This window comes from Erigeron canadensis, chromosome 4 (genome assembly GCF_010389155.1).
Source record: "Erigeron canadensis isolate Cc75 chromosome 4, C_canadensis_v1, whole genome shotgun sequence".
NCBI classification, from domain to species: Eukaryota; Viridiplantae; Streptophyta; class Magnoliopsida; order Asterales; family Asteraceae; genus Erigeron; species Erigeron canadensis.
In genome coordinates, this window is record NC_057764.1 from 1,660,942 (window position 1) to 1,688,312 (window position 27,371).

At 30.5% G+C, this 27,371-nt stretch overlaps 1 protein-coding gene and 1 long non-coding RNA gene across 3 annotated transcripts; both read left to right on the plus strand.

The window, feature by feature from the left end:
• The first annotated feature begins 9,694 nt into the window (after nt 1–9,694).
• On the plus strand, nt 9,695–12,057 carry LOC122598583. The gene is made up of 3 exons (XR_006323654.1): nt 9,695–10,012; nt 10,856–10,930; nt 11,637–12,057. It is a non-coding gene; the product is annotated as an uncharacterized LOC122598583 (long non-coding RNA).
• An 8,317-nt stretch (nt 12,058–20,374) lies between these two features.
• Nucleotides 20,375–26,893, plus strand: LOC122594967 (BTB/POZ domain-containing protein At1g67900). 2 transcript variants are annotated; one of them, XM_043767247.1, is made up of 5 exons: nt 20,375–20,663; nt 23,257–23,432; nt 23,714–23,783; nt 24,572–25,792; nt 26,222–26,893. In XM_043767247.1, the coding sequence occupies exons 2-5, from the start codon at nt 23,374–23,376 to the stop codon at nt 26,717–26,719; spliced, it is 1,848 nt and encodes a 615-aa protein (XP_043623182.1). In that variant the 5' UTR covers nt 20,375–20,663; nt 23,257–23,373; the 3' UTR covers nt 26,720–26,893. The 2 variants fall into 2 exon arrangements, with proteins under 2 accessions (XP_043623182.1, XP_043623183.1); XM_043767248.1 differs by lacking the exon at nt 20,375–20,663 and adding an exon at nt 22,446–22,642.
• Nucleotides 26,894–27,371: the final 478 nt, after the last annotated feature.

Below are 27,371 nucleotides of genomic sequence, written 5' to 3' on the forward strand. Positions count from 1 at the left end.
GGAATAACCCTAGATCGAAATTGCAGATTCCAAGAAGGTTTTGGAGCATCTAAACACCTTCTGATCTTCACTCTTGGTCTAGATCTTTCATCTTTATTTACTCTTTGTTATTGAACTATGTCTTTTATCTTCTCAGACTTTGTTATTCCTTTAATAATGCTAGGCTAGTAGGTTGAATACTTGTTTGGATCAATGTGATCATGTAGACGCTTATTAGTAATTCATGCTGCTATTGGTTTTATATCTGAACATATTAGTTTAATTCTAATGGTTGTCTATGATCATGCACTAGGACTAATATGCTAGGACAGAAAACAACTAGTCGGTCTATAACTAGAAGTAAAAAGTGATTCACTTGTAACCGATGGATCCAGAACCATAGTAACTAGGATGAATTGAACATGAAGCTTAACAATACCAGATGCGATCCTTTGACTTGGAAACGAGCACTGTGGTCACCGGAAGGAATTATATCTGGTCATGGCTTAAGAGCCAGGTAATTAAAAGATGAACTAGTAACACAAACTTTAGGTCATAATGCTTAAAACAATGAATCTAGCGAAAAATGTTTTAATGGGTAGTGTGAGTCTAGCGACAGCACTACTAACTAGGTAAAGTGAATCTAACGATAATCTGAACCGTGATTAAATTTCCAACAGGCTAACAAACCAGTAGGATAGTATTTGGTCGTACCATGAGATCGGAGATGCCAAATAAATATTTTAATTTAATTACTGTTATTTGCTTTTTCCAAAATATTTTCAGATTAACCTCTCGCTGCAAAGCGCGTGGTTAGATTTTATTTAATTTACTGTCAAAAGTATTAGTTTATTAGGAGTTAGTGACAAACCCCCAAACAAACTAGAATTACACGTACTACTAGATTAGGTAACGCAACGCGTCCCTGCGAACGATCCTGTAACTTACCACTAGGCTATATTGCATTGACCAGGTTCTCTGCTCGTTAAAGTGTGTGTTAGTTTAGATAGTTACTTATACAACATAAATTTAAAGACAATAATAAAACACCACCCATCAGACGGTCGCATAACTAAGTTAATTAATATGTACTCGTATATTATACATGCATGATCATAAATTAATACGACTAAATGCTAATTACAAACACGACTCAGTATAATATAGATGATGATTCATATAAGGGAAAAAAGAAAGGGGAAATAGAAAAGGTGAAGAAATCACGCGGAAAAAAATTAAAGAAAAAGAAATAAGAAATTTGGTGTATAAAACCGATATATATATATATATAAAAGTTAGTCAAAGTTAACTGCCATGTTAGCAAAACTGGTGACGTGACATCGGTGATGTGGCACTTAACGAGCATCGTCTGTCAAAAACTAACGAGATACCATGTATTAGGAAATTTTTGGAAATAGAGTCCTTTATATAGAGAAAACAAAATAAGTTACCTTAAATAGGAAATTTGTGTAAATAAGTTATCTTTGTATAGATTTTTTTTAAAATTTAACATGTCATTAATTATATATGTTTCTTGGGTATTAAGCGGGTAATACTCTAGTTTAGAAGTCTATAGCGCGCAAGACCTTTTTTTAATTATTTTTTTTTAATTATTAATAAGTATTTACTTTTAGGGGTTAACTAATATATATGCCGTTAACTGCATTTAGTTGGCTGTTGTTGCTCTCACATTCAGGAGATGATTATTTATTTAACATGTGAGAAATTTAAGAGAGAGATGTTTGTGAAAGTAGCAGGAATGATATTAACAACATTTTATATTTTCCCTTACTTTTATTGTTGTTGTTTGAATTCTAATTTTTGGAAGGTGGCTAAGCCAGTTAAAGCATTTACGATTGAAGTCTATTCACCAAAAATTTCTATAACGCTATGATTACTTCCATCATATCGTCTTTTTTTACATGCAAATATATAGTAAATGAGAGAGAAGGAATTGTATGATGATATGGCATAAGCATGAAAAAGAAGTACCTTAACGAAATCGAAGAAAATTGAGGCATGATCAATGATGCAAAATAATGCAGGCCTCCTAATCAATATTTAGCATTATATTTATATATATAAAAAGCTTCACGTTTGTTTATTGCATACAAGTTGTCTCTCAATGTCAGTCAAAAAGTTTGGGATTCTCTTGTCCCTCCATGGTGAACACTTCATACAGAAAGATCGATGGTAACGAAAATTTGTGGATAAAAATCATTAAAAGTTAATTAACTTTACATCATTGAATTAAAATCAAGAATAAAAATTTATAATTATTACTGAATCTTAACCCTTTTATTTTAGTTCATACGTGAAGATCATCAACTTATACTACTAAAGTTGATACTACTTCCGTCACATATTAAATGTCCAATTTTGACTTGTCAAGTCTTTTGCTTGCAACTTTGACCATAAATATCTTTTTTTTTTTGTATAATAGTTGACGAAAGTTATATCAATGAAAAGTACATTGAAAACCTAATTCATCCATATATTTTATATGAAGTTTTATATAATATATACATATATTTTCACGGTCAAAATTTAAAGCAAAAGACTTGATAAATCAAAATTAGACATTTAATATGGGATGGAGGGAATATTAACTTTAGAGAATTTCAATCTAAAATTGATTGTTTGACTTTATGTTTTACTTACACATTTAATGTATTATTTACCCTATCTATAATCTATAACTAGATTTTAGACTGGACATGGGTTTACGATATTATCAATATTAAATCTTCATACATTTAAGTTATAAAAGTTTATAATTAAGTATTTAGGGTTATAAAGTATAAATTATTGATTAAAATAAAAATGTGTAAATTAATGAGACTTTTTCTACAAATTAAAATAAATACTAATATAATAATATATTTAGATAATAATTATTATGATTTTTAATTTATAGTTAATCTAAATGATGACATAAGCGAAAGGCAATTTGATGAAATTGAGTGATTTGATTGGTTAATAAGTCATTAGTTTAACTGTTTTATAGTATATATTAAAATACATAATCAAACAAGTCTCTTCCTTTTTATTATTAAACTTTAAGTATTTGATATGACTAAAATATCATTACATAAAACCAAACATCTTCAGATATATCTTATATTTCATGAGTTTCCCTTTTTATTAACTATACTATTCTTCTACGTCAACTACATTTACATTAATAACCACACCATTAATGCCAACATCACCCGTCGTCCGGCCCTGCCGCCACATTGCACGGTTCCCCCTCTCGTATCAATAATCTAATTAGTTATTTTTGACATTAACTTTTAAAGAATCTCATCAGTCTAAAATTGATTGCTTGATTTTATGTTTTACTTGCACATTTAGTGTAATATTTACCCTATATCAATAATCTAGTTAGTCATTTTTCAATACATGCAATTTAAGTATATCAGAGTCAATCGATTTTTCAATCATTGTAGTTAAAAGTAAACTTATAAATGTTATACTATATTTTAAAAAAGGTTAAAATCATCAACTTATTAATAAAGTTGACATTAACTTTAGAGGATATTAATCCAAAATTGATTGTTTGATCTTATGTTTTAGTTGCACATTTAATATATTATCTTTAAATATATATAAAAAAGAAACCTTAATTCATAATTGGAGAAATATACACCCGAAGTTCAACTTTTAATTAGATCCATTAGATCAAATGATCATCATAATGTCATATACCTTATTTAACTTTTCTAGAATTAATTTGATTTTAATAAATTTAAATTATTATTATTTTCTAACTAATAAATTATTGACCACTCTTGATTTTTAACAAATTAAAAATTGATGATGTCTTTATTTAAATATTTACATGATTTAATTAAATTAATTTTAGCCGTAAAGTTATCAACTAAGTTAATTTGGATATACCATTCAAAACTTAAAAACAATTAAAAGAAAGTACATTGTGATCGATATAAGACTTCTAATTTGAATGAAAGATCTTCAAAAAAATATTTAATGATTATTCTATCTTTAACTTCCACTACTCATTTAATTTAAAATATTAATTTGAATTTTAATCAAAATCTTTAAATAAATTAATTTTGATTTTAATTTATAATTTTTTTATTTTTCATCATAAAGTTATACCTTTTAACAAATAATTCCAATACAATAAATAAATAATAATAACTAATATATATTTAATAAAATAATAACTAATATTTATCCAATAGAATAATAACTACTCTATTTATCTTAATATTCGTATCACATAATGATAAATTTAATTAATTAAAAATAAATCAAATTTAATATAAATATATTAAAATTTTAAAATTAATTTTATTATTATCCTTTCTGATTGTTCTTAATATTTGTCATGACACATAAGGAAAACAAAGCATGTAAAAATATAATTTTTATAGAAAACATATATAGTCTCGTCATATTTTAATTGAAATATTTAAGACATGTTACATCTAAAAAATATATTACTTATAATAGAGTAAAATAAGAATGTAATATACAATGTGTAACAATACCGTTAAGTTTGTCCCAATCTACAACTTTAATAAACATATTATGATTTTGTAATATTCAAATATCACTAAACATGTCACAATAAACAACTTCGATTAACATATTTTAAAAAAATATTTCAATATAAACTCAAAGTTTTAATACATAAATCTTTTTTTATTACTAAAAATAATAAATTAAATTTGAAATCATGATAAATTAATATCTAATATTGATAATGTCGTAAATCCGTGTATTAGACACAGCCTAAAATCTAGTTTATCCTATATCAATAATCTAGTTAGTCGTTTTTCTATACATGCAATTTAAGTATATTAGTATCAATCAATTTTTCAATCAATGTAGTAAAAGACTAAAAGTAAACTTATAAATGTTATATTATACTTTAGAAGAGGTATTTTCAAACTAACTAGCATATATAAAGAAAAGAAAAAAAAAACAACCTATCTCATATACATATATGAATGGTTATTGTAAAATAAATATTGAAAAACATAAAACAATATCTTGACTATATCATAATTAAAAAACTAATGTAATAGGTTTTAGGTAAAATAAAACAAGTATTAAAGTAAAATAAATAAAATAATATGTTTTTTTTTACTGAAAATCAACGTGGATCATAACACATAAGTAAGATAAATAAAACAAGTGTATATATATATATATGTTGAGCACGAAGATTTTTGATATAAATTTAACAAAGGTGGCCGGAACATGAAAAACAAAACACGAAAAGGCAATTGACAAACAAATAGTTACGCCAAATTAATTTATTCAAAAGGAAAAAGTAGAGGATGACATTTCAAGGGAGCACACTTGCCCAGATAGCCAAATTTGTAAGTTAGGTATTGTAAAATAACTATTAAAGTAAAATAAATAAGACAAGATCATGTCCCTTAGATTATGGTTAAATTGATGCATGAATATTCACAAAGCAATTGATATACGATGATTTTCATGATACACAATGATTATCACTGAATAAAAAACATATTGTTTTATTTGTTTTACTTTAATAATTGTTTTTATTTTAGCTACAATCTATATAATAATTATACTCTATCTCACAAAATACATACATAGTCCCCATATGTTCATACCAAATACATACAAAACTTAACAACTCAAGTCAGCTAAATCTCATCAGCCACACAAAAACAACTAAAACACTGTGGTGTCGATCTCCATATCGACAACGTACCTTCGAAGTCTTTTATATTAGTGAGACATGCATGCATATTTAAAAAAACAGTTTTATTTGTATGGTGCTGCCGTGCTGGTGGCTCCAGAGAGACATTGAAACAAAGACGAAACCAGAATTAAAGTAATTAACTCGTATCTCAACTTTTATTTTTTTTTATTTTTTCCATCACTAGTCGATTTTGTATCGGTATAAAGCAATGATAACGACTATTTTTTTTTTTTATTTTTGGTGTTTTAAAGATTTTTTTTGCTAACTTAAACGGTTTTGAAGAGTTTTGAGCATTTCGTTGCTTTCTATCTCTCATTTAGTTATACAAATGCGTTTTTACAAAATTGTATTATTAATTTTTTTACAAAAAGTTTAGAGTTAGTTTACCTTGATGCGTAACACTAATAAAAAATACATTGTTTTTAAAAAAAACAATTACACTATATCGATAGATTTAACGAATTAACCCGTAGCTTGGGCTACCCCTATTAATAATGTATGTAGTTCTGCTTGTACATCAAAATGAAGTCATGCATGGCTCGAATGAAAGGAACGACTTTCAATACACTGTTCTTAAGGGTATTTGATATGAGAAAATCATAGAGAATGAAAATGAGATAATGAACATAGTGAGAAAACGAATGAATATTAAGAAATAAAATGGATTATGTTGTTTGGTACCAGCAGAAAATGAATAAAAAAATTAGAATATTTTAAATGATAATAAAACAAATACATGTAACATTATTAAAACTTTTTCTTTCCTATTTTGACTCAAGCTCTACAATATATCAAGAATAGAGAAATGAAAATGATTGATTCTCACTTCTCATTTTTCAGTCTTATTTGGCATTGTAAATAAACAAATAAAGAAATTTTTTTCCTTTTTTTTTTCTCTCTTTACCATTCTATCATACTAACTACGCCTTATGTTTTATTTATGTATCTATTCGTTTTAAATGATTTTTTTCTTCGTTAGGTTTAGCCTTAAAACTTGATCTAATTTCAAACCGGCTCCATGCCGGCTTTTAATATGATTGCCTTTCTAAAATAAAACTAATTAGGTCATTTTCAATGTTATGCCCAAGCAAACTAGCTAGACACCTTAATTAACAACACATCACCAAACTTGTTTCAGCACATTGAACCAATACATTAAACCTATATTACCCACAACCAAGGGTCGTTCCATGTTTATCTAACGTAGGTTTGACCTACATTATATCGGAATTTTTAGCAAGCATATAGAATATTATAATTGGACACAAGTTATTCAAGAGTTATTCAAGAGTTTGGACCGAGACAAATTATAAAGTAAGTCTTTTAAAATATTTGATGTAAATAAATTATAATTAGATACACGTAGTTTTTATTCCTAGATCCGTTAGTTATAAAATAAAATAATTTATAAAGATACATGAGCTCTTCTTCTAATCCTAATGGTTCATTAGTAGCATACCATCAAACTTTAAGAGTTTTAGTCATTCTTTTTTTATTTCTAATTCAAAATTTCTAATTTAGCAAGATTTAAAGGTGATCGTAAAAGGAATCTTGAAATCTGGAAGGAGGAACGAAACAAGATTTATCAAGAATCAATTCAACTACTAATTAAGAATTGTACAATAATAAAAAATAATATTTCATTTCTTTGTAGTTAAAACAATGGTCGTAATAAATCTTGAGTTAATCTTATCGCAAGGTAGAACTAGAGAATCTTATGAGAATTTCGTTTAATTGTTAGGTACTTTGAGAAAGAACTCGCTTTGTGAAAGAATTTTGATTTAATATATATGGAGTTTCGTGAAAACCCGACCCGTTGGTAAATACAAAGAAAATTTTCTTTATATGCTCTAACTAAATTTGGACACACGTGATTTTCATTTCTAGACCCGCCACTACCCACAACCCAACATACTGTAATCTAGCTGTTTGTTTATGTCATATCATCTATTCATCATCCATATAAATTGAAGAGATGACCTCACAAATTTAATCTGCTTTCATTTTGCTTGAGAGCAAATTGATAAAGCAAACTAGCAAGTGCAATGAATGCAAATTAGCCATTTTACCACAAAAACTATTTTTAAAGAAATTAATTATATATACGATGGCCAAACAAACAGTGTATATATCGAGTCACATAAATAGGACCATGCATTGTTTTCCAGATATATCTAGATTTACAGGCAAATGTGAAACAAAGGACCCAAGACACTGATCATACAGAACTCATGCTCATGTATTGTCAATTTTAGAAATATCATTGACTTCTAGACTTGAATAACGTACTCCTTGAATTTCTTTTGTAAACTTAAATGCCGCCGGCTGGCTGGCTAGCAATTAAGTGATCACTAGGTAATTAACGTTATATAACTTGACTGAGACTATACATTGGTCGAGTGATGGGCTACCATGGTCCTCTTCCGACCAGACCGCCCATGTCGTCCCTTCACCGGCAGAAGCTGACTTGTCCAATATTTAGTAGTTAAATTATTTCTATTTTAGGTGGTTTATAAATCAATGCATGCCTGCATGGAACACAAAAACCCTACCATATACTTAGTTTACCTCATAAAATATCTTGAGGCACAGTACTTGTGTATGGTTAACTGTTTTGGATTTGAATAGTTAAATTAGGATTGAGATTCTTAGAGCTGATCGGATCAACTTTAACCAGTCAAGATTTAAACATCAAATTTTAATTTTGACGATTAAATTTAAACCAATGGCTAAAGATGATTCAAATTTAACTATGAATTGAAGTTAGATCAGATTTAGAGAATCATAATCCTTTTAATTAATATTAAAGCCATTATATACTCGGGTTTTTTTTTAATGGCTGAATTTTGATTATAATATATATAACTAATTGAAAAAAGCTCAACCAGAAATTTTACATCTTAAAGATTAATTGGTCGAATGCATTATTCATCCACTCATCCCATGCATACGATACGCTTTTATTTCCTATAATCGTTGTTTACCTTTTTCCAGCTTAATTTATAGTATACACAGCTATCATTACTTTTTTTTCTTTCAAGGTGTGGATCATTTATTCGCAACAGAGATCTAGCTTACGTTGTCTTAATCGGGTTCGCGCTAGAGAGCCCCTCACCCTCAATACCTAGTAGGAGGACAAACCCCAAACTAAACCGCCCGAATGCACGAAATTTAATTGTGGTAAAACCATGCCATTCTGCAGGACTAAAACCTGAGGGATGAGAGGAATTGCTTAATCGGCATTTCTGTCAATCGGCAGAAGACTCATGCATCCTGGGAGGGTACGACTTCAAGGGATGGACTTGATCACTGGAAGACTTTATTTATGAAAAATTTTAATGTAATTTATGTGCTAACTGCTAACTCATTGGCTAAATTAATTGCCCCTGATGGTATTTGTGTATTTTAGATATATATGTTTGTTTACATATGTGCAAGATAGTTAGAGAACCCGTGATATGTTTGTATCGATAAATGAAGAAATTTGTATCCATCTACCTTGGTCTCTAGCTAAATTAAGGTATGTTAATTGTAACTGATAGTCTAAGTCAACTTTTTTTTTTGTATGAGAGTAATGGTAACAATATATAACAATGAAAATTTCCAAACCAAGTTGAAAAAATTTATCATAGCAATTAGCATCATATTAAAATATCACTTTTTTTTTCTTTTTTGAACAGTGGTGATTGTATTCAATGGCATGCCTCTTAATCATCCGGTAGAGATTTACTTTTCAGTGAAAAGTTTTCACCAAATCGGAACAAATTACGCTACATTTTACTATTGTCTTTTTGGTATAAATTTCTTACTCACTGTATTGTGTTGAGTCAAGGATTCGCTGACAACACTTGGTCGCTGGTGAGAAGTCATCATGTAACACCCCAAGATTTTTAAGATAAATAAATTAACCATTTATTGTAGTTTTGACATTAAAATAATTTCCTAAAATTTTATTTTTGGATATGGGTTAATTTTTTGGAACTTTAACGGATAATGGGTAAAAATTACTCACAAAAGTTTATATGGGCATGGCATCTCAGGAGAGTGCCAGTCTCCTATTTTCCCTTTAGTCGTTCTTCCACTACCTAATTCTTATTCTTTCTCAAATCTTCTTCAAGCTTCTTTCACTCTATTCTAACTAAATTCTAGTTCTCCTCGCATTTCAAGAACTTCTTCAAAGATTAATCATAATAATAATCACCCATCATCTAAGAAATTGAAGAGCTAAGTGAGGGTCTAAGTGTGGTGGTGGTGGTGGCTGAAAATTAGGAAGAAGAGGTGGAAGAAATTGTGACTTGAATTCTTATTCTTCCATTCCTTAAGGTAAAGAGTTCCTAACCTAGTTTTGATTTCTATTAAGTATTAGGGTTCATGGGAAGTCCAATTTGGGGATTTTTGGGTTGAAAGATAATTTTGTTTATTATTTCCCAAAATTCTAATTACATCTTGATTATGACTATAGTGTTGCATGAAATTGTTGATTTAATGTTTGTTAGTGACCATTATGGCCAAAATGAGAATTTGGTAACTATGATATGTAAGGGCCATATGGTGTTGACGAAATGAGATTTTAGCAAAATGATAGTTAGTTGAGATTGATGATTCTGAAAGATTGAACTTTGTAAAATAAGACTTGAAAATAAGTCTACTCAGAGAGAATGAGTTTGGATGGGTAGGAATACTAGTGAATTGAGAGTTTGGTTAAATGAGTTTAACCAATATTATGAATAAAGTATTATATGCTTATTATGTTGATTTGTTAGGTTGAATTGAAAGCTTGCCAATTGTGTTGTGGCTATTTTGTTGTTGTCTGTCACGAAGGAGGTGAGTAAATTTGCATACACTTATATGTGTGTTGGGTCAATTACCACATGATGGTGGATTTCGTGTGTGGTAATCGATTTGGCATTAAGGCCTAATTTAGAGGCTGAGGCCTAAGACCCCCATAATTGTATTGAGATGAGGCCTAAGAACCTCTTTAATTATTGTTTAGCGTATATGATCCATGTCTGTTTTGTTAGTGCAAAAGTGAGTATGCAAGTGATGGTATGACGGTACCATTAATAGTCTTTTGTGTTTTTTCCCTCCTTCGTATATATATTAATTTGTATGAAAGTTTATTCACTAAACATTCACTTATATTTTAGTTGTTTACCATTTTTATAGGTGGTTCCGGAAGAAGGAACTAATCCCTTGTTGATTTGAAGTGTTGATATTAAGTTGATCTAGGTGTTTTGGAAGGTAATTGTCCATTTGCGGAAGAATGGAACTTTTGGTATAGATACGTAGTCATCCTACCTCATTATGGCTCATAATACTTTTGTTGTTTTGACCAACTTGGCTCTTGGTAATTTGTGATGTTTTATCATATTTGGTAATCTATATTTCTATAAAAAGTTAGTTTGGAGTCATGGTTTTTGTAACTCAAAGTATGAAATAGTCTTGGTTTATGACAACTTGGGTAGTGCGACCCGTTTGGTCGTTTTAATGTAAATTTCAATGGTTAAGGTTTCAGATGTATCCTTTAGGTTGTAATATGTGATTTTACTCTTTTTGGTGTTTTGGTTTGAGTTTTTGAGCTTTGGAAAGAGTTTGAATCAAATTTGAGTCAAAATAGTTTTGTGCAGACCTAACCGTAAATTTACGACCCAGGACCATAAATTTATGATCCATTGTATTTTTGAGTACTATTGATGAGTGAAGAAAAAAATTCAGGAGCAAATTACGGTTCATTTTTACAGCTAGTTATAATTTAAGTCATAATTTTACAGTTGAGTTTCTACGATCAATTGTAATTAAGCCGTAAATTTACGGCTCCAAGCCATAAATTTACCGCCAGAACAAAAAAAAAATCTATCTTTTGGTCGAGTCAAGTTAGGTCTTTTCACATCAGCGAGTACAATGGCTTTTTGCTAACAATGCATTCTTATCCAAATTGTAAGTCAAGGCGGGAAGAATTCAAACAAGAAGAAGACAAGGGTCACATGGTGGTTGTTCTAAGTGTATTATTCCTTGTATGGCAAAGTTGCGGTTGGATCCAAAAGAAAAGGGTTTCTTTCTCATACCCGATTTGGTAAAGAAAACAAAGGTTTCTGATGCAAGTACTTTAAGTCAATAGTATCTCGACAATCACAATCACATCAATATCAAAGGGAGGCTATGTTGCCTTAATTCCTCCTCTATATAAGGCAACACAGCCGCACAAAACACTTCGTGTTTGTCACCATAAAGTGTGTATCACTTATATTTCTATCTTGTAATTGTTTAAGTTTCTAGTTTGTCTAAACTTAACAATTGTATTTTCATTTACTTTCTTGTAAAACAAGTTGTAATATCGACCATGTATTCACTGTTTAATGAATGATACATATGATTAGTCTTACATAGATTCTTGTATTTGAATTCTACTCTTGTTCTTATTCTTTAGTTATTTTTATCTACGTTATTATCTAGTTAATTAATCTAAGTTAAGCAAACAAGTGGACTGTCATATTGTTTATTCATTCTTATAACGTTGGTATTAAAATCCAAATAAGTTTTTTAATTATAGAGAGTGATCGTTGTATGTTGCCTAACGGGCACTATATTGATCTTCCGATTAACTTAAATAAAAATTTAAGGTTCCAAGAGTTCGAAAAATTTCTTGAAGACATGCTGATGGTACGTGTTCGTTGAAGTGGTCTCATTATCCATTACTCGGAATCACAACAAGATAATAAGTAATTAAGTCTCTGGACAGTATGTGTTGACAAATCACTCGCTAACCCCTTATGGCTTCTAACGAGCACCAAAATAAATTACAAAAAAGCACTCAAGTGTCTAAAAGATGACTTAACATGCACTTTATGGCCGCAGTAACACTTATTGCTAATGTTCTTGTCGGACTCCTACTAACACTTGAAGACTTGACATGCATTTTATGGCTGCAGTAATACAAGAAATCACTCAAACATCAATTAATGGGAACATTTTTCTATAACTAGAGACACTTCTACAAGAAGAATGTGAAATAGGGGAGAAAAAACAAAGAAACGGTCTCAAATATATAACTTGATGTTTCCTTCCCTTGATTGTACTCCTTGAACTGATCAACAACAACATGCCTCCGAGGGTAGTTGTGAAGTTCGAGTCTATCTTTTAGGTGTTTTCACTTTTCAAGTAGTAAGGGGGGAGGGAGTGGTTACTCACCCTCCCCCAACACTAACCAATCAAATTTTTACACCTCAATTTTCCCTCATCTTTCCCAAATCACTGGCGACACTTTCCTCCATCTTCCGCCAATCTCCACCTCATCATTTATTTTAGATTTATTTTTAATACTATAATTTTTCAAACTATATATACGAAAGTATATATATATAAATACAATTAATAAATAATAATTATAAAAAAAGGATTGTAAATAGTTCAGGGACTGAATTGTAATAAACTGATAAAAATTCCAGGGACTGAATTGTGATTAAAAATAAATTTAATATTAGAAAATAGCACAAGGATCTAGCCATCTGGGTCTTCTTCTTCATCTATATCTATACATACATATATATATACATATATGGGAGCAGCTTTGTAACAAAAAAAAAATCACAACTCTCCTCTCTCTTACCCTCTTTCTCTCTCTTCTCTTCCCCCATCGAGGTTCTTCACCGCGAATTCCCTTCTCTCTCCTGTGGGTAACCGCTGGCGGCAGTGTGCCCGCGCGGCCCCGCGTGCCCGCATCCCCTTCCCCGCGGCCACTCCTTCCCCCCTAAGAGTAATAGTTTATTTGTCATTTAGTTAACTAAGTTTAAGCTTTGTGTCTCAAACTTATTTCCACATCTTACCTTGTAATTTGTTGATTCAAAAACAATAGTAATTATCCATTATAAAAAATACCTAAATATTGTGCATGTTCTTAAGTTGTGATAGCACAGTACCCGTGTGTTATGGTAGATACCGTGGTTCAGGCTTCTCAATTAAAAGACCCACATATACTACTTTGTGTGTGAAATCTGTTTAGGCTGCAGGTGTATTGTTTTTAAGGTGTGTTGTATTAGTGGATGGTATTTCTGACTTTTTCTCCCTTGTAACTTTTAACATGGGTCTATTTTTCTTAATAAAGAGTATAAATATAGATACCTCAAACTTTGAATATATTCATAGAGTAGCTAACAAACATATAACATTCACAAATATCTTTTACATGGAATTTGAAGGCAAACGGAGAAAAAATCTATATCTATAACTACTTATAAAACAAACTAAGTAATATATTTTTGAAATCTCTTAATCTCTTAAAACATTTATAACATATATTTTTTATCTACGAAATTATCTTCATTAACTCCTTAAATTACACATGAATTATTTTACATTAATTATTTATTTTATTCGTCGTCGTTGACACTACAAGTCGCCACCACCGATACACCACCACCTATTCCTCCATATTGCGCGAGTATTCGCCTAGTTTATATATATATATATAGTACATCATAAAGTTAGATTTATTATCCTCCTCCTACCCTCCTCTTTTTATAAAATAGAAATATTTAGACTTAAAATTGTCAAACAAGTCATAATGGGTAAAGCTTTTATGAATCTAGTCATCCAACATTGTTATTCCCAGATTAAGAGCATCTCCAATGATCAAGTTATTAGTTAAAAGCTTTTTATAAAAAGTTATTTATTAAATTATGGCTCCAATGGTTAAGATTTAAAAAAGGTCTTTTAATTATGAAATAATGAAGAGAGAGAGTGTCATGTTCTTGCAAAAGCTTTTTCTAATAGTAAAAAGTTTTACAAAAAGCTCCATTAGAGAGGCCCTAAGGCAAATCACTTAAATAGACTGTGCTACCACCGTGTCAACTTAACTTACCTCTATTTATTTTTGGGAAATGAATCTACAATAAGTTTTAGCCATCTACAACAGTATATATTTTATACAGTTATACATTGTGCAGTTATAATATGTACAATTGTTATAAATAACTAAAAATTGTTGTATATATATCACCACCCTTTATTTTTTGTGTTTCGCCAGGATAGGTCTCTCGTGGCCGATCTAAGGTTTTCAGAAAGAAACCGATGTATACATCACTAGATATTGGCAATGCACCACCAAACGTGTTTTACAGTGTTCTAATTTACACCACTATAAAGCATATTTGGTGGTATATTGCCAAAATTTAATGGCATACATATCACTTTCCTTTTCACAAATGATCTTTACACAATTATCTTTTATTATGTAATATATATATATATATATATGAGATTGTTATATTTTATTAGTATTTTTTTACAGAAAAAATATGGCGAATGGATCATTACTTTTTTTACATTTTAACAAATGTCTAAGTTGTACTTTTCATTATAGCTCAATGGCTGAGCACCAGCTTTACACGTTAGAGGTCTCGAGTTCAAAACTTGAGCAGTACATTTGAAAAAAAAATTCACAATAAAGTCCTCCAATGAAGCATGTTTGAGTACTGCAGAGGAGACATGGTTTTATCCAGTTAAATGTCGTGCCTTCGGACGCTTTAATTGACAGTTTCTCCTCATAATAGGTATTGAGAGTGAAGGGAGTCTCTAATGCAGACCCGGTTAAAACAACAAATGTTAGATCCCCGTTGAGAGTAAACGATTCACATCTTTAAAAAAACAAATGTCCAAGTTGACGTGGCCTGTACTATATACGTAGACAAGAAATAGGACCCACAGTGAAAGTAATCAGACGGTGGAAAATGGGACCCACATGTTTGTCACTGTAACCCCGTTAGGGTAACAAATGGTGGAACTGGATCCCACAAACTACCCCGTACAAGATCTTCAAGTGGAACGCCACATCATCCTCACGGTCTAGTATTCCCCCCATACTTGTCTCATATAATTCCAAAATTGCCACACCATTTGGGTCTCACCCATTCATGTTTAGCCAGCCCAATATGGGGTCCTAGTCACACGAGCCGGTCTGGGACATTGATTGAACCAACACCATACTAATTGTCTTGTATAATTTGACATTTTTATGAGATTGGTGGTTCAATTCATTAGGTGTGGACATTGATTTAACCATTTCAACAAAATTTTGGTCACATTTCCCATTTGGTGAATGTTACAATATCCTACAACATTTTAGGTCCACCTCCACTTCTATCGGTCCTTACAAATTTTTGTTTTTCTAACTTACTTATGCATTTAACTATAATTCCGTGTAAATATAAAAGGTTATTAATTCAAGTCGTTCGAACGAAATAACAAGCTCAAAACTTTACCATGAGATGGCCAAATTGAACTATTGGAAGATTAGAACCACACTTTGACTTTTGTGAACATTTAGTAGTGTAAACAATTAACTATATATTAGATATATATGTAATGATGTTTTCATATATGAACGAATTTGTTCATATATAAAATTATGTATAATTCGATATTTTCATATATTAATGAATTTTTCACATGTATTTGCATAAAAAGATTGTAATATTGGGTTTTAGCCCCATTGTGGTCTAAAAGGTTTCTCATTCGGCTCGGGTTGGAAGAAGAAGATGTCGGTTGTTCCTTGTTCGAATAGTTGTTGATACATATACAAAGTAAACGACCGAGAGTCCATGTTTTGGTTGTTTCAGTTTACCATGAGAGTATTTGTCGTAGTGTAAATGTTGGAAACGTTTACAAATGTGATAGTATATATTTAAATGGAAATGATGATGAAAATGAAATGTGGGTAATTTATAAAAAAGAAAAGTAGGAAAGTATTAGTTATCTTGTTAAAAAAAAATTAACGGTTTCTTCTTCACTTTAAAAATGACCGTTGGGTCCTTCGTCCTCACACGTCGAAAAATCGACCAGAAAGCTTGACGTCACCCTTGACGTGTGGGTGCTACCAACCACGTCCTCTTTGACACGCATCGCGACGTCTTAAGAGAGGTGGTTGTGATGGCCTAATAACCAAACATTATTAATGACCAAATCTTTCATTTTCCCATCGCTTGAACTATATTTTATATCTTGTTTCAATGTAGCTAGGAAATGAATCTCAAAAAATATGAATACATATAACTAGAGGTGCAAGAAAAAACCGATTAACCGAACCGAATCGATTTGTAACCGGTAACCGAAATCGGTTAATAACCGGAATAGTAAAAACCGATTATAGGTTACCAGAAACCGTAGGTTACTAACCGATTACTCTTTTCAAAACCAAAACCGATTATTAATCGGTTAACCTATAACCGGTTATTATTTACCGGTTAATTATTCCAAATAATAACCGGTTAATCACGTATTATATACATATTATTAATTAAATCTATATATATATCAATATCAATCATACTATATACATACACTTATATATAATCAGAAAGATCGCACTATCAGATTATTTCATTTGCTTTCAATATATTTATACTATATATAGATTAATGCTTATTTCATCCGATCCAACATCAATTTTGGTTGTTTTTTGAGATTTGGGATGATGAAATTTGTTGTGCTTAGAAAATGATGTTTTATTTGGAATATAAGTTTTTTCGGAATATGGGTTTGTCGCTTAGGCTTGTCAGAAATGATTGTTTTTTCACATTGTTCACCACTTTCTCAATATTATAATAGGCGGTTAAAAGAAACAGAATAGGTTAACCGGTATCGGTTAACCGGTTATTATTAATCGAAATCGGTTAGATAGGTTCCAGTTTTAAAACCTAGAAACCGGTTATTAACCGGTACAAGTTAACCGTAATCGATTATTACTGTTTCAAAAAATAACCGAAACCGATTATTAAAATTAATAACCGAAATCGGTTAACCGCTTCTTACACCTCTACATATAACATAGTTCCAAATTACTTATATATACACTAAATTGTAAGGTCGGTGGTGTCTGAGGGGTGTTACTGTAGCTAAAAGTACACCCCCTCATGCATGAGGTACAATCGTACAAGTTGCAATTGCACAACCAACAAAATTAGCAGACTTAACGACCGTTAAATGTTACTTGATAACTAGCGGTAGTTACAAAAGGGTATTTAATGGAGTTCATTTTCAAGTTTAAGTCTTTTAACTTTTGCCACCAAATTTTGCTTTATTTAATTTTTGGTATATAGCTTTTGGTTTTTAAGCTTTTCCCCTCAAAAATTTATTTATTTCTTATTTTTACCACATAAATTTTAGTTATTAAACTTTCGCTACGAAAACGTTTTTTCTACATTTCCCCTTTTACTTTTTGCCACATAACATTTGTTTTTTCAACTTTCGCTAGACAATTTTAGTTTTCAAGTTTAAGTTTCTTAACTTTTGTACATTTTTCATATAACTATGTTTTTTTAAGTCTCGCTCTGAAAAAATTCTTTTATTTGTTTTTTACCACATAAGTTTTGGTTTCTAAACTTTGTTACAAAAGTTTTATTTTCTTTACTTTTGACCACAACTTTTATTTTCTTAACTTTTGCAACGAAAATATTGTTTTTCGGCTTAATATTTTTTAACTTTTGTCACGAAAGTTTAATTTTTTTCTCATGGAGCAACGCCCGGATACAACTACTTGTTTTGTTCTAATGCCAAACATGCAATACTTGCAAGGACGGATCTAGCATGGGGGCAGCGGGGCCAACTGCCCCCATTTCAATTTTGATACAATGTAATTTTTAAAAATTTAAATGCTATATGTGTAATTTTTTTTCCAAAATGAGAAAAAATCAATGAATAGGAAATACATACAAATATCTTCATTGTCGTAAATTTATTCTTTAATTTGGATGTCATTGGTTATCGAAGCATTAACTTTGAGATAGATTTTTCCATCGATATAATAAAAATTTGAGTTGTTTTAATTTTTAATAATCATAATAGTTATGTAAAAAAGATGTAATACCTATCTTAGGTAAAGCAGGGGGGGATTATGTAAAATTCAGAGAGGGTTTATATAAAGTTCAGGGGGAGTTATGTATATATGTTTATCAAATTCAAAGGTTAAATATTTAACCTTTTTTTAATGTGTCGGTATCTAAGCTTAGGTAAAGTCTGCAGCACGGATCATTTTCTCATACATATATATACAAGCTAATTATTTCATAAATAATTATATTTTTCGGAGTTCCTGTATTATGACTGAATAAGTTTTCATTTAATAAGTCCTTGTCTAGCATGTGTGGTCCTTATTTATTAAAAATAACTGATACTTTTTAAATACGAGTGTTACACCCGGTGTTGAAAACGAAATTTTTTTGAGAGTTCATTTTCTATTCTGAGCTAGGGTCCAATTTTTTAACATTTTCAGATAAGACTCTTATAAGTATGACAAATAACCGTTAAAATTACCTCCTCGCAAAAAAAATTCGAGCTCCGTCTCTGAATACTTGGTTTATATACAAAAGGAGAACAAGTCGATATATAATTAGTACACGAGTAGCTATACGTAAGCATTATTTACAAGATTCGAAAGTAAGTTAACTACATTGGTAATTTTTTGAGTTCATTACTTAAATTGGAACAAAACTTGAAAGTGCATTATCTATATTAGTATTTTTTTAAGGTTCATTAAACAAAAAAAAAAAGGAAAATGTTAAAGGAAGCGCTTTACTTAACATGCATAAAAAGTTGTACGTTTTCATATCAAAAGCCCACCCCGTGAATAATTTTATAATAATTGTACAACTATTTAATTCACCTTAACGAGGTTAAAAAAAAAAAAATCTAGTCAAATATGCTATTAGCTTAAACCCTTCTGTTGATTACTAAACATTATATTCCAATATATTTGATTTTCTTAAATAGGTATCCGTTCATAATAGAATTATTTATTGTAGCCATTTTAGAAAGATTCTAACATCATAATCTTGAAAGTACGTTTTACTATTTTAGACGAAACCAACTTCCGACTTGGGATTAAGAAAGTCCATCACTTGCTATCACAGGTGAGCTACCATCAACCACTTCGCCTCAATTTTGACTAGTTACCTAATCATATAGGCATATACTATTGGAGTTCTAGGGTCTTAATTTGTATAAAAATCGTTTCATGTAACCACTATGACATGACTCTAATATCTAATGACCTCATGAGCTCCAATCAATAAAAGAAAATCTTGGTGATGCTATTGATTTTTACCTTGTTACCTGCTTGTCATACCGTAAAATTACTGATTTTCTAGATTAATTTAATTTTGATATAATCTTTGCACCATCGTTCAACAATTGAACACATATATTGATTCGATGATTCCGACTAATTAATCATGATGTTTAGAGAAAAAATCACTTGCAAAGAAATAACAAATTTCACATATATAAATCTTTAATTTCCTTATCATCGAATAGATAGAAAACAATTGATCGAGTTTATTTAGAGCTTCTCAATCTTCTTCAATGTAGAAAACAATGGATGAAAGCATATCAACAAACACATCTAACCATCCCATAAATGCAATTTAACACCACCTCAAAGCAAAACTTTTACAAACCATTCAAAAAGTCTTTACATGAAGAATGGACCATTTTATTAAAGAAAAAATTTCTCATTAAATATTACCAATGACCCCATTGTCATAAATGCATGAAAGTGTTACAACCAACAATTCTATATGCATTACAAAGGAGTTTCATCACTTGTGGCTGGCTACTATAAATAATCTACTAGTGGCCCTTCTATAAGAAAGCAAAGTTTAGTTGAAATCTATATTATTAGTATTTCTCTTTATCTTTACATCCACCTACACTAGTTTCCCATTATTTTATATGTATTTTTCTCTATAGAAAATTATTGTTTAATAACTTAATCAACTGTTTTTTCCATCTTTTTGTAGACCCCTTTAAACGTTTTTGAAGCATTTGTCTTGAATACTTTATTTTCTTATTATTTGTTTGAGGAAAAACTCATGATTAAGGGCAACAAAAATCATTGCTAAAAATCATTTTGTACAAAATGACTCATGGAGGGTGAGATATAATAATTCGGATCCTGACCAGGCTTCGATACCGACCCGGAAAGGTAACCAACCTAGCAACTTCATCACCATAATTATAATAATTGTTATTATTGATAAAGAAGAAAATAATTATGTAGTGGTGGGCTATGTTTTATTGTGATGTACGATAATATCTTTGTATTGATTGTAATAATATATATATATATACACACATATATTAGCACGGTACCCGCGCAACGCGGCGGTGGTCGTAGCAACGACGGTGTGATGGTTGGAGTGATTGTTGGTGGTGGAGGCGGCGTCAAGTGGTGTAAATAATTGATGTAAAATTAATTGAGTTAAAATGTTAATGAAGATATTTAAAAAGATAAAAGACTGGTAATGTAAACATTTAAAAAGCGAGTTGTTTTTTTTCAAATTGTATAAAAGTATAGATCAGGTGTATAGGGGAATTAGATTAAGAAATAAGGGTATTTTGGATATAAAAAATGCTGAATTTCCTAAAATAGAAAAATTCAATATGTTTTATAAGGATTTATATATATATATATATATATTTGTCAAATTACGGATAAATCTTTTCTATTTGTTATCCAAGAAATAAATAAACTAAGTCAAGTACTTTATATTAGCATTAATATTTCTTGCATTTTGCCATTAACAAAAAAGTAAGGTACAATTATGTTTCTTTCTCTTCCATCATATTTCATGCCTTCGTTTCTTTCATATCTATATTACCTATTAAAAAAAAACATACCTCTTATTAGAAGTTGGAGAATTTGTCTAAAATGTTTTCTCTACAAATAAAAACTCACCCTTTTCAATTTTCATATGCAACCATCCACACATGCACGCAACACCCTCTCAGTATCGCCGCAACACGTCAGTGTCATGCTAGTTCATCTTAAAGAAGAGTGATCTTAAATTTTTAATATTTATTATGTAAATGAATAAATAATTAAGCATTTATGTTTTTATAAATAAAAAAAATAAACAGTGAAGAGTTGCAAACCTAAACTTATGTACATAACAACTACATATTATTATTTTTTAATCTTATTCGAAACGTAAACTTTTCCGTTTGATAAACTATAGTTAAATTCAATTTTACTTTCATGTATATATAATGGGGGAAGAGAATATGAGGCTGTTAGGTATCTAAGTTGGATGAAAAACTCTTCACATATTTTCTTTTTAAATCATAAAAATCATAGGGGGCCAAACATTTAAAAATATTAAAAAATTAATATGTGAAGGTTTTTTATCCAAGTTAGGTGCATAGCAGCCCAATTCTCATTTTTCCCATATATAATAATATTAAAACAAGAATAAGGTAATTTGAGGGCACCATTTCTAATAAAGACAATATATAACTGATTTCCCTTCCATTCCATTGCTTCTTTCCTATTTCCATTTTTATTTTTCTTTTAAACGTGAAGTAGATAATCTCATTTCCCTTCCTTTCCATTGCTTCTATCCTATTTCACCTTTGACAAATTGTAACAACATTATATCCTTAAAGATATACAAGACAAAAGGAAATTCGAATACATAGAATATAACTAAGGTTTTTATATGTCTTGCTATAATTGTGTGTGTGTGTTTTTTTTAGCATTTATAATTGTGTTATAACAAATAAAAAGTTACTATAAAAGTTGATAAAGCAATTAATAAACATGACTTTTCAAAACATTTAATGTATATTAATTTATTAAAAACATTTAAAGTTACTATAAAAGTTATAATGGTTTTTATATAGAAATAAAATATTAATTAATATTAATTGTGAGAAAGAACAAAGGAAAAGTTGTAGTATTAATAAGAATTTGCTGTTTTACAATTATGAAGAAAGTGGGCGCAGAATAAGCACGTGGACATAGCACGCTGCCAATTTTTCACACACTGACGGTGTGTGTGTTATATATCTTCCTCCTCCTCCTCCTGCTGCTGATTATTATTATTCCCCACATTTACTCTGTTTTTTCTGTAAACTGAATCTTCTTCTTCTTCTTCTTCTTCTTCACCAGTTTCAAGGTTTCAGGTTTTTTTTTATTTTTCTTATTCTTTTTATTTTATCAGTTTATTTCCTTAAACAAATAATAGCCCATTAAAGTCTTCATATTCATATTGTGTTTTTGGTAATTATACTATGTATATATATGTTGGTTTTGATGTGTTCTTTGTGTGAAAAATCAAAATGGGGTATCAAGATTTTGTTATATTTTTAATGGGTTTAGTCATTTATTGCATCATGCAAAACCCACATGAAAAGTTTGAAGCTTTCTTATGGTTCTTTGTGGGATTATGGTGGGAAATTTGATTAATTTTCCGGATAGTGTTCTGTTTTTGGTTGATACCTTTTGTGTTTTATTCATTTATTTTTAATATTAATGTAAAGCTTAAAGCTTGCATATCATATGAAATTCGTGATAGTAATCCAATTTGAGGAGTATTAAAAAAAAAAAAAAGGAATTTACAAAGTTTATAATTTGTGCTCTGTTTTCTGGTCTAGTTATTTGGATTTTGTCTTATTTACAACATTTAAAAACCCACATGTAAATTCTCAAATTATTTAATCGAAGGTTCTTATGTTTGTGAATAGAGAAATCTTGCAAATTTCTAACTATGCTTGTTTTTTTTGTTGATATGATGTAGGTATCCTTATCTATTTGGAAAAAGAAACTAATAAATTATGATAAGAATAGTGAAGAACACATAAAAGAAAAAGAGTATTTGAGGAAGCCAACGAAGACAAGGAAGAAAAAGTCAGCAATGAAGTTTATGAAACTAGGTTCTAAGCCTGATACTTTCTACAATTCAGAGTCAATAAGGTATATATGCATCAAATTATCATAGTTCTTTTTTTTATTATTATTATTGTACACTGGGTGTACAACGAGTCTTTTTTGACTCAGATGTACGCAGGTCATTTTCCAGACCATCCAAAGATGTTTACCTAGAGAGGTTTCGAATACGAGACCTCTTTACGAGGAAACAGAACGCCTAACCACTAGGCTCTTTGGTGCTGGTTTATTTATTCATTGATTTATATGTTGTATTTCACAATTTTACACAGTTTGTGATATCTTTCAATATCTGTATATCATTTCAGGTCAGTTTCCTCTGAAGTTTCTAGTGATCTTGTAGTTCAAGTAAATGGAACAAGATATTTACTTCACAAGGTAACACACTAACACTAGTATAAATATTACTGTATTACTTTTTTTCCCCATGAATTTCTTTCAGTTAATAGAGGTTCTACAAACTTTTATTAGGTAAATTATTGGGCTTTGAGCAAGAAAATCTTCAAAGGGACAAAATTTTACAAATCAAATTTATCTTTATTTTCTGGGACAAAATCACAAAAAGGATTTTATACTGAATTTTTAAATATTTTATTGTATTAAAAACTAAAAAAATGTTGATGATGCTGTTAATAGATTTTGATACTAAATTATAATAAAATATTTTATTAGCTAATAAAATGAGTGTGATTGCACCTGCAAGAGCCTCATAATGTATGGAATCTCTTTTATGAATTAGTGGATACCCTACAAGTATGATTTGAGAAATCTTGATTAATGGATATGCTAATTGTAATTCACTTGCTTTTATGTACACTATTTATATGATTTTCTTTGACTTACAGAAAAAGGGTGTTTATATGTTTTTTTTTTAATTAATTATGAACGTAATCCTAAATAAATGTCTAATAACCAATATGCATTGGCCAGTCGACCAGTATGTAAGCTGACCGATCAACCAAAATGTTGTGTGCCTCATGGTGCACAAAATATAAATATTTTTGGAACTGTACAGAATACTTGTCATATTAAATATAAGTACTAAATAAACATTAAAATTTCTTATCTTTTTGTATGAGATAAGTTAATGTGTGTTTTTATCTAAATTCTTTAGAACCCTGTAAATTTGACAACTGAGGTTTTTTTTTGTTGGTTCTTGAAAACAGTTTCCATTATTGTCCAAATGCTTAAGGTTACAAAAACTATGTTCTGAAAGCCCAGATTCCTCCCAACATCAAATAATCCAACTTCCAGATTTCCCGGGAGGCACAGAGTCTTTTGAGTTATGTGCAAAATTCTGCTATGGAATCACCATCACTCTCAGTGCATACAACATTGTATCGGCCCGTTGTGCAGCTGAGTATCTTCAAATGACAGAAGACGTCGAAAAAGGAAATCTTCTTTACAAACTTGACGTTTTCTTCAATTCGTGCATTCTCAATGGCTGGAAAGATTCAATTGTGACACTTCAAACTACAAAAGCTTTTCATTTATGGTCAGAGGATTTGGGTATCACAAGCCGGTGTATAGAAGCCATCGCGTCAAAAGTTCTTTCTAACCCACTAAAGGTTAGTTTATCACATAGCTATTCAAGGCGAGGGAGGGATAGAGATGACATTTCTTGTAATGGAAGTAAAACTACAAGCAAAGGATGGTGGGCTGAGGATCTTTCAGAGTTGAGTATTGATCTCTATTGGAGAACTATGATTGCCCTTAAATCGGGTGGCAAAGTGCCGTCAAATCTTGTAGGTGATGCATTGAGGATCTATGCATCCAAATGGCTACCGAACATTTCAAGAAGTCATGAAAATGGTGAAACAACGCATTCGAATTCCAAAAGTCGTCTGCTTTTGGAATCGATAATCAGTTTGCTTCCAATGGAACGAACCGCAGTTTCTTGTAGTTTCTTATTGAAATTATTAAAAGCCGCCAACATTTTACGGGCTTCATCTTCATCAAAAACCGAATTGGCAAAAAGAATTGGGATTCAGTTAGATGAAGCTACGGTTCCTGATTTGTTGATCCCGGGTTCATCAAACGATATGATATATGATGTTGAAGTCATTATGAACATTTTGGAGCAGTTTCTGTTACAAAGTCAAAGTCCACCCACGAGCCCACCACGGGTCAAAGGCAGGTTTGAACGGCATAGAAGGTCACGGTCTGCAAATAATGGTGATTTTGAGTTGCAAGAAAGCAGGAGGTCGTCTTCTGCGTCTCATAGTTCAAAGATAAAAGTGGCAAAACTTATTGATGGGTATTTACAGGAAATTTCTAAAGATGTAAATCTACCATTATTAAAGTTCACTGCTTTAGCTGAGGCTATTCCTGACTTTGCAAGATTGGATCATGATGATCTTTACAGAGCCATTGACATATATCTCAAGGTACAACAAGTTCTATCATTTTAAATTTCACTTGTATACAACCGAGTTACGAAAAAGATACACACTAGTATCTTCTAAAGGTCATTCCTAGTATTTATTTGTAGATTATTCTATTTTAATTGCCGCAAGTTCAAGCGTTTTACTTTTCAATGGGTTGATTCCGGTTGTATGTTATGGTAAACTGGATCGAGTAAAGATTAGGTAAAAGGGGAAAGGGTTAAATGCGTTAAAAGTCACCCAAAGTGTACTTTTAATGTATATAAGCTCCTAATTTATTCCTTTATTTATTATTCGACAATGTAGATCATAATTGTGGTATTAGTAGAAGTATGTTAGGATGATCGTCACAAATTTGGGTTTTCTTTTTGTTACCATTTTTTCATGAAGATATCATGGCACATATTTATATATGATCCTGTTGGTATGCAGTCACACCCAAACCTCAATAAGACAGAACGGAAGCGCATTTGCCGGATACTCGACTGCAAGAAGTTATCTATGGAAGTTTGTATGCATGCAGCACAAAACGAGCTTCTTCCTTTACGTGTAGTTGTTCAAGTCCTTTTTTATGAACAAGCACGTACAGCCATGTCTGGAGGTCAGCTTACTGACCTGCCTAGCAACATCAAAGCACTATTAGCTGCCCAAGATGTCGCATCAAAAGCACCAGGATCAATAAGCACCAATAGAAGCATGGTGCAACCTGAAGACCAATGGAGTGTTTCGGGTTTCAAGTCACCAAAATCTAATCTTTCCACATTAAGAATGAAATTAGCAGAAGATGACGATTTGGATGAGAATTTTCATGATGGGCTCTCCAAAGCTAACTCGTCAAAGGTGAAGCAACTTTGTTCACTTCCTAATCGACCCAAACGAATGTTTAGTAAGCTATGGTCTACCAACAGAAGCGCAAGCGAAAAACGCTAGATGAACCAACCAAAAAAAAAAAAAAAAGAACTTCACAAGGGTAAATCTCTATTTTTATTTTATTCATCTTTTTTGGAAAAATGTCTTGTAATCGTTAGGAAAAAATGAAATTGTGAATTGTTTGTGTAATCTATGGTAATAAATAAGAGAAGAATTCATTTCCTTTTCTTGAAATCTAGTGTAAATATATGCATCAACAACAAACGATATTCAATCTTTTCAAAAAAATAATCAAGGTATGAAAGAGATGAGACGTAGACGGCTAATGTTTTGGTACAAAAGCATCAACCTTTACTAATCCATGATAGGGACCAAAGTATTGATTTCTTGAGCACTAGTCATTTTCTACCATCAGTTTGCATCTCAATAATTCAATTCTTTCATCTCATCCTCCATTATTGATCGATTTGGTTTACACTGTTTTTCATATACTATATAAAGTCATGCGGAAATTGACACTTGGTTGACTTTTTGACTAAAGATATAGCATCCAAGACAAGTTGGAATATCCACATTTTGACTACAAAAATTGGTAAAATGATTAGTTTTTTCACTCCTCTACTTGAATGGTCATAATTAGCCTTGTCCAATCAACAAAGCAACGTAAATTTTAAGAATTATGGAATGAGTGGTTTTTTTCATAAAGCATGCT